This window comes from Phyllobates terribilis, unplaced genomic scaffold (genome assembly GCF_046119375.1).
Source record: "Phyllobates terribilis strain yellow unplaced genomic scaffold, ASM4611937v1 Scaffold_5__5_contigs__length_657084704, whole genome shotgun sequence".
Lineage (NCBI taxonomy): Eukaryota > Metazoa > Chordata > Amphibia > Anura > Dendrobatidae > Phyllobates > Phyllobates terribilis.
The window spans coordinates 97,792,246-97,806,445 of NW_027362765.1; the positions used below are offsets into that span (position 1 = coordinate 97,792,246).

Below are 14,200 nucleotides of genomic sequence, written 5' to 3' on the forward strand. Positions count from 1 at the left end.
CAGGAAATATCGTATCGGATTGGATCGGGCCGATACCCAAAAAGTATCGGATATCGCCGATTCCGATACCGGAAACCAATGCAAGTCAATGGGACACAAATATCGGAATGAAAATAAACCCTTTCTTTCCTTGTAGGTTAATTCTACATGAAGTAAAACAACTAAGAATAATGTAGAATGACATGAAAAGCCGGCAATTCATCAGCGGCATACACCGGTACCCGACAATTTACAACAGAAAGAATAGAGCATCACACATAGATTAGATAGATAGAAACATGTCAGTCACATATATATGAAGTACAGTGACAGTGTTGCTTACTGTACTTGTCATTTAGTGTAAAGGATTTATTAAAAAAAATATTAGTGTTTTCGTGCACCGTCTCTTTAAAAAAGCCGGCCGGCAATTCAGCAGCGGTACCCGACAATTTATAACAGAAAGAATAGAGCTTCACACATAGATTAGATAGATAGAAACATGTCAGTCACATATATATGAAGTACAGTGACAGTGTTGCTTACTGTACTTGTCATTTAGTGTAAAGGATTTATTTAAAAAAATAATAGTGTTTTCATGCACCGTCTCTTTAAGAAAGCCGGCCGGCAATTCAGCATCTGTACCCGACAATTTAGAACAGAAAGAATAGAGAATCACACATAGATTAGATAGATAGAAACATGTCAGTCACATATATATGAAGTACAGTGACAGTGTTGATTACTGTACTTGTCATTTAGTGTTAAAATAAAGGATTTATTTAAAAAAAAATTGGCGTGGGGTTCCCCTTAATTTTAGGCTCTAGCGGAGGTTAAGCAGACAGCTGGGGCAAATGTTTGAAGCCTGGGAAGGGGGTAATACCCACGGAGCTTCCCAGGCTACTAATATCAGCCCCCAGCTGAATACCTAGCCTTTACTAGCTATTAAAATGGGGGAACCCCCCCAAAAAAATAACGTGGGGTCCCCCCTAATTTAATAGCTAGCACAGGCTAGGCAGACAGCTGGGGGCTGATATTAATAGCCCAGGAAGGGTGCCATGAATATTGGCCCCCTCCCAGGCTAGAAACACCAGCCGTCAGCCGCCCCAGAAATGGCGCATCCATAGGATGCGCCAATTCTGGCACTTAGCCTCGCTCTTCCACGCTGCCCTGGTGCGGTGGCAGGGGGTAATAGGGTTGGGGTTGATGTCAGCTTATAATGCCAGCTGACATCAAGCCCAGGTTAGTAATGGAGAGGCGTCTATAAGACACCCCCATTACTAACCCCATAGTCAAAGTTAAAAGAAAACACAAACACCCAGAGTAAAGTCCTTTAATTGAAATAAAGACACAATTCTTTATTGTTCTAAATTAAACCATACTTACCATCACGCCCATTCCAGCTGAAGCCAACGATCTCCTGCAATAAAAGAAAAATAATAAAGCAACCTCATCCTTACCTTTCGATGGTTCCCAGGACAGCTCCAGCTCTGCTACATCGAGATGACAGGATGGACCGCAGCAGAAAGCTGCCATCCAGCCTGTCATCCCGCGGACACTGAGAAGCGCAGGCATGCTTGCGCTCCTCAGTGTCTCTCTGTGACGTCATCCAGATGAGCCGAGTTCATGTCCAATGAACTCAGCTCACCTCATGCACGTCACTGACAGCGTGGGAAAGTTCTCCTGCACTCAGCGCTTCAGCGTGAGAATTCTCCCACGCTGTCAGTGACATACATGAGGTGAGGTCATGTCCAATGAACTCAGCTCACCTCATGCACGTCACTGACAGTGTGGGAAAATTCTCACGCTGAAGTGCTGAGTGCAGGAGAATTTTCCCACGCTGTCAGTGACGTACATGAGGTGAGCTGAGTTCATTGGACATGACCTCGGCTCATCTTTATGCCGTCACAGCCAGACATTGAGGAGCACAAGCATGCCTGTGCTTCTCAGTGTCTGCGGGATGACAGGATGGATGGCAGCGTTCTGCTGCGGTCCAGCCTGTCATCTCGATGTAGCAGAGCTGAAGCTGTCGTGGGAGCCATGGAAAGGTAAGGATGAGGTTGCTTTATTATTTTACTTTTATTGCAGGAGATCGTTGGCTTCAGCTGGAATGGGCGTGATGGTAAGTATGGTTTAATTTAGAACAATAAAGAATTGTGTGTTTATTTCAATTAAAGGACTTTTTTCTGGGTGTTGTGTTTTTTTAAATACTTTACTAGAAATTCATGGTGGTCATGTCTAATATTGGCGTGACCCCATGAATTTTGGGCTTAGGGCCAGCTGATAATACCAAGCTGGCCTTAACCCCTTTATTACCCAGTGAGCCACCGCACCAGGGCCCTGGATGAGTTGGGTACAGCGCCAGAAGATGGCGCTTCAATGAACGCGCCATTTTCTGGGGCGGCTGCGGACTGCAATTTGCAGCGGGGGTGGCCCAGAAAGCTTGGGTCTCCCTGCGCTGCGGATTCCAGCCCCCAGCTGCATAGTTGTATCTGGCTGGACACAAAAATAGGGCGAAGCCCCAAGCATTTTTTTTTTAAATTATTTCATGAAATTCATGGAATAATTAAGAAAAAAAGGGCTTCCCTATATTGTTGTGTCCAACCAGGTACAAATAGGCAGCTGGTGGTTGGGGGCAGCCCATTCCTGCCTGCTGTACCTGGCTGGACACAAATATAGTGCGAAGCCCCACGTCAATTTTTTTTTAATTATTTCATGAAATTCATGGAATAATTAAGAAAAAAAGGGCTTCCCTATATTGTTGTGTCCGGCCAGGTACAAATAGGCAGCTGGTGGTTGGGGGCAGCCCGTTCCTGCCTGCTGTACCTGACTGGACACAAATATAGGGCGAAGCCCCACATAATTTTTTTTTAATTATTTCATGAATTTCCTGAAATAATTAAAAAAAAATTGACGTGGGGCTTCACACTATATTTGTGTCCAGCCAGGTACAGCAGGCAGGAACGGGCTGCCCCCAACCACCAGCTGCCTATTTGTACCTGGCCAGACACAACAATATAGGGAAGCCCTTTTTTTCTTAATTATTCCATGAATTTCATGAAATAATTAAAAAAAAAAAAACGTGGGGCTTCTCCCTATTTTTGTGTCCAGCCAGGTACAACTAGGCAGCTGGGGGATGGAATCTGCAGCGCAGGGAGGCCCAAGCTTTCTGCCCCCCGCTGAAAATTGCAGTCCGCGGCCGCCCCGGAAAATGGCGCGTTCATAGAAGCTGGATGCTGTACCTGGCTGGCATACAAAAATATGGCGAAGCCCACGTCAAAAGTTTTGGGAAAAATTTATTAAAAAATAAATAATAATTTAGGGACTGCATCTTTATTAAGTCCTCAAATGTCATTTAGTGTTAAAATAAAGGATTTATTTTAAAAAAAAATGGCGTGGGATCCCCCATAATTTTAGTCTCTAGCGGAGGTTAAGCAGACGGCTGGGGCAGATGTTTGAAGCCTGGGAAGGGGGTAAAACCCACGGAGCTTCCCAGGCTACTAATATCAGCCCCCAGCTGAATACCTAGCCTTTACTAGCTATTAAAATGGGGGACCCCCCCAAAAAAAATGACGTGGGGTCCCCCCTATTTTAATAGCTAGCAAAGGCTAGGCAGACAGCTGGGGGCTGATATTAATAGCTCAGGAAGGGTGCCATGAATATTGGCCCCCTCCCAGGCTAGAAACACCAGCCGTCAGCCGCCCCAGAAATGGCGCATCCATAGGATGCGCCAATTCTGGCACTTAGCCTCGCTCTTCCACGCTGCCCTGGTGCGGTGGCAGGGGGTAATAGTGGTGGGGTTCATGTCAGCGCCAGCTGCCATGAAGCCCAGGTTAGTAATGATGGGTGTCTATAAGACACCCCCATTACTAACCTACAAAGTGTTAAAAAGAAAAAACACACTACACCCAGAAAAAAATAATTTATTTGAAATAAAACACCATTTTATTTAATTCTTAGTTTACTAAAAAAAAATAGTTACCTGTCCACGTTCCTGCGCTGATCTCCCATGCACAGCTGTCACATCTGGAGATGGTGACAGCTGTGCATGGCTGCTGTAAGCTCACGCTGCCGGGAACACGTCCGCTCCCGGCAGCGGGAGCCACTGACTGAGGTTACCGGAGTGCATTCAGGCAGCGCAGCTCCGGAGACCTCCTTTACGGCAGTGCTGTACCGTGGGAATTTCTCACGATACAGCAGTGCCGTAAAGCAGCTAACCGGAGCAGCGCTGCCTTAACTCTGGTGAACCCTTACGGCCCCGTCATTCTAGCGGCGGCAGCGGTTCAGAGCGGTCACATTCTATGTGGCTGCTCTGAACTGGAGATCTTCGTGGGACACTCGTGGACTGCTACGGAGGGGTAAGGATAAGGTTGTGGTTTATTATTTTATATTTTATTACAGGAGATCGATGGCTTCGGGGAATTAGGTGTCTAGGTGAGTATAGGTGTAGTTTTTTATTTTTTACTTTATTTTAGGTGACGATCGGCGGGGACAGGTAATGTATAAACTAATTTCTTTTAGGTAACCACTGGCCACCAATGACATGTATCTAACATTTATTGGGGACACAGTAGGGCAATTTATATAGCAGGATCAGGCTGATGGGAACTACTGCTCCCATCGAGCTGATCCTGCTGGCACGAGTGGACGGGGGACAGACATAGGCCGATGGGAGTAGTAGTGTCACATCGGCCTATGTCTGCCTGCACGCACAGACACCCCGCACACACACCCCGCACACACACACCCCGCACACACACCCCGCACACACACACACCCCGCACACACACTAATCATGACGGGTCTGGGAGGTGAGGCTGACCTGTGCGGCCGTGGGAAAGTTCATGTGAGTTCATGCAGTCAAGCATGAACTCACATGAACCCTCTGAGGGCACCGCGGCTACTTCAAATGAACAGCTGATCGGCATCACCTGATACCTCAGCTGTTCATTTGAAATAACCGGCGGGAAAGCGCAGCACAGAACGGGAAAGCCGGCGGTGAAGTCTTTTCACTGCCGGCTTCCCCGCCCGGGTCCTTCGCTCCTTGGTGCTGCGCTCCCCGCCCGGTCCTAATTTACGATTGGGATTGGAGGTGGCGAGGGGAGCGGAGGATCGGGGTGGGAGGCTGCGGGGAAGCAGTATGGGGCTGTGTGATTGTTTAAAAGCCGGCGGCTTTTTACCGCCCGCCGGCTTTTAAACAATCAGGAGAATTCTCCCACGCTGGGATGGCATTCTGATGACAAGCTGGATCGCAGCTGAGCGCTGCCATCCAGCTTGTCATCCTTCACAGACACTGCAGAGCGCAGGCATTATGGGAACTTCCGATTCCGGTATTCGATATTATAAAAGTATCGGAATTAAGTATCAGAATTCCGATACAGTGAATATCGGCCGATACCCGATATTTCAGTATCGGAATGCTCAACACTACTTATGAGTTTTCGAGCTCTCCATGGTAAGTAATGTGGTGGAGATTGTTCTTGATGGCAATGGAGATGGATTTATGCAGTGAGATGGCTTAAAACGCAAGAGCCCAGATCTACAGTCAACTTCACTCGATGACACGTAAACCTGCCAATGCGGCTAATGTGCTTCCTTAAGCAGCGACTCGGCCGCTCGCAGACTCGTTCTGCAGCGCCGAGCAATTAAGAGTTGATGGGAATGAAACAAACCAATATTAGCAGAGGTTATTGAAGCCAAACAAGCAGCTCACTGCCTTCTCCCCTCATCGACGTAATGTCATTAATGGAAAGAATTAACATTGCTGAGTTCAGGGTTTCTCAAATTCCCCAAATAATCAGGAGGTAGAACAAAGCAACAAAGCTTGGAGCTGCAGAATGGCTGGCATGATCAGAAGCCATTGCGGAAGCGGCTCAGAGTCCGATGCGCATGGCAACTTATGGAGATTTCTTATGATTAAAAGGAAATTTGCTAAGGGTTAGAGGCGCCACAGCTTACTTTCCTGCAAGACGTTCAGGTATACTTCAGTGTCGTTCAAGATAAGCTGCACCGTTAAAAGCATAGAGTGATCCAAAAACTGCAACATGAAAACTTCTAGCCTCCCTCATTTTCCGATAAGACCATCCTCGCAGGACGAGATCACAAGGTTGCACTAAAGGAAATCTCTTCAAATAGCGGGATGGGGAGGGAAAACCGGAAACCTTGCGATATGTGGTGCCTACTGTGGGCAATGAATGTTGCGACAGCAGCAAAGGCTCAGGAGCGGCGCCATTGCTATCTGCAGAGGATGTCAGCTGTGGCAAACAGCCGACTCCCAGTCCCTGCTGTAATAGTCGAGATCAGAGTCAACTCTGATCCTGACTGTTTACCTGGTGTCAATAGTGACTGCGGCATCCAAGAAGTTCAAAAGAAGTAGGGAGACGGGGAGCTCAAACGCTGACGTGATCAAGCGTGCTGATGGATTGTCAGCTCAAGGGGCTATCATTTGGTATTTTGACAAAAAGGCACAGGGTCATGGGTTCACAAACCTGAGCACGAGCAAGTGGAGTGAAGGCTAGCCTGTCTGGTCTGATCCCACTAGAATCCTAAAGCATCACAGCTATGATAGAAAGGTGTCAGGACAGAGCATTGCAGCTTTGATAGAAAGGTGTCAGGACAGAGCATCGCAGCCATGATAGAAAGGTGTCAGGACACGCACAGTATTGCAGCTATGACAGGAAGGTTTCAGGACACGCAGAGCATTGCAGCTATGATAGAAAGGTGTCAGGACACGCACAGTATCGCAGCTATGATAGAAAGGTGTCAGGACACACAGCGCATCGCAGCTATGATAGAAAGGTGTCAAGACATGCAGACCATAGCAGCTATGATAGAAATGTGTCAGGATACAGAGCATCGCAGCTATGATAGAAAGGTGTAAGGATACGCAGAACATCGTAGCTATGATAGAAATGTGTAAGGACACGCAGAACATCGCAGCTATGATAGAAAGGTGTAAGGATACACAGAACATCGTAGCTATGATAGAAATGTGTAAGGACACGCAGAGCATGGCAGCTATGATAGAAAGGTGTCAGGACATGTAGCGCATCGCAGCTATGATAGAAAGGTGTCAGGACACACAGAGCATCACAGCTATGATAGAAAAGTATCATGACACGCAGAGCATCACAGCTATGATAGAAAGGTGTCAGGACACGCAGTGCATCGCAGCTATGATAGAAAGGTGTCAGGACAAGTGGAGCATCACAGCTATGATAGAAAGGTGTCAGGACAAGTGGAGCATCACAGCTATGATAGAAAGGTGTCAGGTCAAGTGGAGCATCACAGCTATGATAGAAAGGTGTCAGGTCACGCAGAGCATCACAGCTATGATAGAAAGGTGTCAGGTCACGCAGAGCATTGCAGCTATGATAGAAAGGTGTCAGGTCACGCAGAGCATTGCGGCTATAACAGAAAGATGTCAGGACACACAGCCTCCCAGCTATGATAGAAAGGTGCTACAACATGCAGAGAATTGCAGATATGATAGAAAGGGGTCAGGAAATGCAAAGCATTGCAGCAATGTAAAAAAATGTGTCCGGACACACAGAGCATCACAGCTATGATAAAAAAAGTCAGGATATGCAGAGCATCACAAGCTTGTATGGGGCTATAGATTCACAGACAGGTCCTAGTGCCCGTGCTGACCACTGTCCACTGCTGAAAGTGTTTATAATGGACATGTAAGCATCAGAATTGGATACTGGAGGAAAGATGTAAAATATACCACCGACCTAAACATTGTACAGACCAAGTACCCCCCTTCATTGCAGTACTATTCCCTAATGACGATGCCTCTGTCAACAGGATAACGCCCCTGAGACACTCCCAAAATAATTCAGGGATGTTTTGAGGAACACGAGAAAAATCAAGGTGACGACTTGCCTATAAATTCCCTCATCTTAATCCGATCGATCATCTGTAGGATGTGCTGGAAAATCAAGTCTGATCCATGGAGGCCGCACCGAGCAACTTACAGGACTGAAAGGACCTACAGTCAGATAAAACTGGACACGTTCACTAGTCATGTGGAGTCCAGACCTTGCTGGATGAGCACTGTGCTGGTAACATGAGAAGTTCCTACACAATGTTAGGTCGGTGGGTCTAATGTGATCTTGGAATCCACCAATGTCCATATTCACACTGGATAAAGCTGGTTTAGATAACAAAAAAATGGGACCCTTATCCCTGTACCAGTGGGGCCTAAGCCATAAGCCCACTGTGAACAAAGCTGTAGGAACCCAAAAGAAATTGTTCAAATTTCTAAACAAATGGGCTAGCAAAGGATAAAAACTCAGATGTCAACCAATTCAGGAATGGAAGAGTTAGCAGATTTTGGATCACTGCCCTACTTGGACTGTGAATAATTACCTCCAGCCCCTCTGACCATGGACGTCTCTAATTAATCTGAACCGGCTCGGTCTCCTGAGATGGACTCCTCTAAAACCAATTATCTTTTCCTGGTTGCTCTTGGGCTTTGGACAATAAGAGATTTTCTTTTGAAGTCAAGGTGAGCTCGCCCTGACCACTTCAACACTGGGACTGTGCACTGGCAAACTGGACGGTCTCACTACTTACTGGTATGGCACCACGGTGTAGACATGACAACAAGTCATTAATAAGAGGTGGTGGATACGTGCTGGACTCTACAATGGAGTATGACAGTTGTCTTTGGTCTCCCCGTTTGTTTTTTCCCTACTTTCATTAGTATTCACTAAATTAGATTGCAAGTGCCTGCAGTTTAACACAGTCTACGCCATACAGCTGTATCTAAGCCAAGTATGGCCTCTTTAGGAAACTTACATGTAAGATCCCCCAAGGTTTTGACCATTCACTGTGCTTTATATTATCATCACAAAATTAGCAGACGGTAGGTACCCCCTATAATTATGGAGTGCACCCTCAGGGGTATATGTACCGTTGATTGGAAGCATGGGATCCTACAGGGTGAAGAGTCGACATCCAAATGTACTTGGTGAAGACTCTGACATTGCAAACCAAGTTCAGTTTTTGATTTCCCATAGACAACCAATAGAGGGCACTCTCTAGGTATACACACTAAGAAACGGCGCTTGGCGATTTTTGGAACTCCCATACAAAATCAATGGAAAAAGTCATGCATGCACAGCCAATCTCTCCAATGATGAGAGCATCACATATGCTCAGCCACCACTCCAAGGATGAGAGTGCTACACATGCGCTCATCACTAGCGGCCATGCAAGTGCTCGTTACTCGAGTGTTCTCGGGTATGCACCAAGTATCATGGGTGTTCGAGTGAGATGTTTGCATCCCCGCGGCCGCATGTTTTGTGGCTGATAGACCGCTACAAAACATGCGGAGATTGCCTGGCAAAGACGCCAAACCCTGTATGTTTTGTGGCTGTCTAACAGCCACAAAACATGCGGCCGCGGGGATGCAAACATCTCACTCGAACACCCATGATACTTGGTGCATACCCGAGCACCCTAGGCAAACTCCAGTAACGAGCACTTGCGCTTATCATTAGTGGCCACCTTTTCACTGATGAGTGCACTACAATGTTGGCCATCTCTCCACTGACAAGACCGCAACGCATGAGTGGTTACCTCTCCACTGACAAGACCGCAACGCATGCAAGGCCACCTCTGATAAGACCACAATGCATGTGTGGCCACCTCTCCATTGACAAAGTGAGCGCAGTGTGAGCAGTCACCTCTCCATTGATTAGAGCAATGCATGCAAAGCCACCTCTCCACTGACAAGACCGCAACGCATGCAAGGCCACCTCTAATAAGACTGCAATGCATGTGTGGCCACCTCACCACTGATAACACCGCAATGCATGTGTGGCCACCTCACCACTGATAACACCGCAATGCATGTGTGGCCACCTCACCACTGATAACACCACAATGCATGTGTGGCCACCTTTCCACTGACAAAGAGAGCACTGTATGAGCAGTCACCTCCCCATTGATCAGAGCAATGCATGAGAAGCCACCTCTCAACCGACAAGAGAGCAACACATGCGTGGCCACCTCTCCATTCACAAGAGAGCAACACATGCGTGGCCACCTCTCCATTCACAAGAGAGCAACGTATGTGCAGCCACCTCTCCACTGATGAGAGCAACGCATGACCAACCTCCTATCCAATGACAAGAGCACAATGACGGTGCAGCCACTTTTTCACTGATATCGGCACACAAGGGGGCCGTTTTCAAGAAAGTTGTTGGCCCCACATCTAACAGACATTTATACCATAAATGTAGAAGACTGCAATACCCTTTAATTTCATCCCACACTATTAACACTACTAAGAGCTGAGACTTGCAATCATTACAGAAGGAATAGGAACTCCTCAAATAGAGGCGATCCACAGAGCCCATTTACAAACCCTTTTCCGAGAGTCCATCCCAAGGCCAGCCGCACTCAGCTACGCTCTGGTACAATCATTTCACCTAGAGTCATGTAATCCCTTTAAGAGATGGGTCACACAAGCATATAAAAATTCCTTCAGAGTTTCATCCAGAAAATTTGGACGATTTTTTTCTCTCACTTGTCATCCGTATGCAGTCCGTTTTTACTGCAGCGGCTATAAACCATTTACAGTTTCCTACGTTACAGAATTGCAATATATCCGTAAAAATCGGATGCTACACTGTGGCTTTGTACGGCATCCAATTTTTTTTTTTTTGCACACCCGTAGACTTGAATGGATGAAGCTCATCCGATTTACACAAGAAACTAGCTCATGCTGAGATTTTTTCCAAAATGGAAAAAAAAACAAAAAAACAAATCGGTCTTCTGCACTGCCCCATTGAATAACATTGGTCAGGGTGCTGTCCGTTTTTTTCACAACATCACTTGTGTGAACAAGCCCTTAGAATGCCTTAAACAACAAAAACAATTCTTTGATTTTTAAACTTTTACTTACTTCTCAATGAGATCCAGAGTGACACCCGGCACAAGTTTAACACTTTTCTGCATACAAAACCTACAACAGAAAACATTGAATTAATAATTTATAAAAAAAATAAAAATAAAATAAAAACAGCAACATACAAAAAGAAGTGAGTATCTTTACAAGGGATCTATTAAAAAAAAATAAGGAAAATACGTGCTTTCTTGAATAAACAGTGCCACACTGGTTCACATGTTGTGTGTGGCATTGCAACTCAGCCCCTTTCCTTTCAATAGAGCTGGGCTGCAGTACCAGACACAACCTGTGGACAGGGATGGCACTGTTTTAGTAAGAAAGCATCTTTCATTCAACCCTTTATATTTAGTAAAAGCAAAAAGCCTCCTACACCCGGGAATATGGATAATATCCCTGTAATATCCAACGAGCAGCAGCGTATAAATATTAATTTTGTGTATTTGTGCTATAATCCTGGCAATAAATATCACGTCTCCCCAGATTATCTGTTCTTTTTGGAAAGGATTAAGAATAGCATGTTACTCATTATGTGGGGACTCGTACAGACGGCTGCGATCCGTTACCGTGTGATACACCGAAGCGCATGACTAATTGGGATGACAGAGCGGTATAATATCTGATTAATTGTAAAACACGGGGATCAGGAGCGGATACGCCGTCGTACAATTACCGAGCGATATTCAATCAGCGTCTCCATGAGATTCAATTACTCGAATTAGAGATCTAAATTCTGTTTCATTAAAGGGGAGATGGAAAATGTACAAGTGAAAATTTTCGTACATGTGAGGCTGGCGGGCGGGCAAAAAATATTATTATATTTTAAAGAAATTAAAGTGAAAAATAATTCATGCTGGAAAAATATAAAGAAATGTAATTAACACTGTAAAGTTAATCAAAATCCTTCCTGGGGGCTGTAGATGTCTATTAGAGGTAGTACAGCCAGGAGGTTTGAGATACTTTTGGACCCCATGCTCATGGAGCGGGTAGAAAGCTCTTGATTTCATAACAGTTTTGTTCTGTGTGCTATTTGGATGGCAGATGCTCGCTGGTGGATACTCCACCTCCCCACCTCCTCCATATAGTTTCAGAGAAAAAAAAAAAAAGACAACTGGGAAAAGCTGCAGCTGCATCCCCCTCCTCTCCCCTAATGCAGTTTCAATAAAAATCGCTGCTAACAACTCCTCCCTTTAATCTGGACTCATGCAGTTTCAATAAGTCACTAGATGAAAAGCTCCTGCACCCCCTGGGCTCTGCAGCTACTAAACGAAAAGTTACAGCTTCACCTCCCTCCTCTCCCCTAACGGTTTCACTAAATCGCTGAGTGAAAAGCTGTTGCTGCATCCGCCTCCTATTCCCTAGTTCTGTTTCACAAAATCACTGAGATAAATCTGTAGAAGCATACCCCCATTTCTCTTCTCATGCTGGTTAATTAACTCAGAAAGAGAATTGCTGCAGCTGCATCCCCCTCTTCTCCCCTATTAATTTACAGAGAGAAAATCTGCAGCCACATCCCCATTATTTCCCCTCAAGATGTTTAATTAACTCACTTGGAGAACAACTACACCCCCCTCGGGCTGTATTTTTACCTCTCTTATCATACAGTTATATTACGTAAAGCTGCAGCTGCATCCCCTTCCTCTCCCTTTATGCTGTGTTTACCCTCTCCTATCATACGGGTATACTGCATAATGCTGCAGCTGCATCCCCCTCTCCTATCATATAGATTTACTGCGTAAAGTTGTATCCCCCTCAACTTACCTCATGCTGTGTTTCCACCTCTCCCTAACATACAGTTATACTGCGTAGAGCTGCAGCTACATCCCCCTCCTCTCCCTTCTTTCGTGTCTACTATTTATGGTCTTACACTAGATGGATTTTTTTGATAGCTGAAGAGGTTTCGCCTGAAAAGGTAGCCGAGGGCTGCTGGATGGGGAGGAGATTACAAAGTTACATTCTAAAAAAAAATCCTTTAAGATGGATAACGTGTCGAACACCAAGCTGTACAAAGATCAAACTTTTATTAAAATAGACAAAACTTCACGTAAAGATTAATTAAGAACTTTGCTTGCTGTCAATAATTGGAAACATATTGTTCACATCAGATCAAACAGATTTAGGACACCTGGATGGCTCATTCATCGTATCAGAGTGTTTCATAACGTCTAAATATAATTGTTCTAAATTCAAGATCTCTGCAGATGTCAATGAATGGAAACAATAATGTTCTCATTAAGACACTTAAAGCCTGTCCTGATCATATCTAATTACAGTACAGAGTTAGGTATTTTAATGAAATGGCTACAAGTGTGGGCAGGGCATGGTTTCCCATTCACTGACAGCAAGCAGAGGAACTGAAACAGAATGCAATAAAATATCTGTCAGTACATAAGCAAAGCTTATATTGCTGGGAGGTGGGGGATACATATGGAAGTGAGTGATGGAGGAAAGAGTGTGCGTGGCGCAGGGCTGATCTCCGGCTCATTACCAGCGGCTCGGAAACACTCGCGTTCGGCACAGATTTTGATCAATGGATTCCTGGCAGGTTTTTCATACGGTTGACTAATACTTTGTAAAGCAGAAGTGTTATTGAGTGTGATGTACATGAGTCTCCATATAAATCAGCCCTTGAGGTGAGCCGGGATGTTTGCTTGAGCTGATGGATATTTGATTAAGGCTGCAGTGTATCTCCATTACTGGAGATGGGGCTCTGCAAGCAGACGCACAGCCGCTCCCTCACTGCTCCGGCGACATGCATCTTTTATTCTCTCTGCTTGTGAGAGGAGATGATTAACCCTTCAACATCAGAAGAGAAGATCTTTCATCAAGAACCGGGCATTGACCTACTGAACGGTAACACACCCGCTCGCTTCTAACAGCTATTGCCGTTGTTAGATTAGGCCAATGATAGCCTTCTGTCTCCCACAGTTTTGCTAGTCCACCACAGGAGGCGCCATCAACCTCTTCCCAGATCCTTAATGGTGCAGCTGTATGATCCCTTTTCCATATATGACCAGGTCTCACTTTGCATGCTCTTTTCCTAGAGCTTTAGATTGCGTCATCCTTCTGTTATTCCCCCTGGAAAGATTTGATAAATTGAAAACTGTGGACACTAGAGTTGGGCAACGAACCTGGTCATTTAGTCCCTAGTGTGCTGTACCAGAGCACTGAGGACCCCCTTTTCCCTGTGACATCCCGGCACCCCTTCTAATCAGTAGACTACTGCCTGGATTAAGGTTTGGCAACATGCGTGCATCACGGCTTGCTGGCCAACTAATCAGCAGGGACGTTTCGTGGTGCACAACT

General features: G+C 45.6%; 1 protein-coding gene across 3 annotated transcripts in view; it reads right to left on the reverse strand.

Moving 5' to 3' along the window:
• Positions 1 to 14,200, reverse strand: part of RPTOR (regulatory associated protein of MTOR complex 1) — a 274,050-nt gene that overhangs the window by 70,172 nt on the left and 189,678 nt on the right. For all 3 annotated transcript variants that reach the window (XM_073682602.1, XM_073682601.1, XM_073682600.1), the window contains one exon: positions 10,895 to 10,954. In XM_073682602.1, coding sequence (XP_073538703.1) covers positions 10,895 to 10,954 — 60 coding nt within the window. The remainder of the gene's footprint in view (positions 1 to 10,894; positions 10,955 to 14,200) is intronic.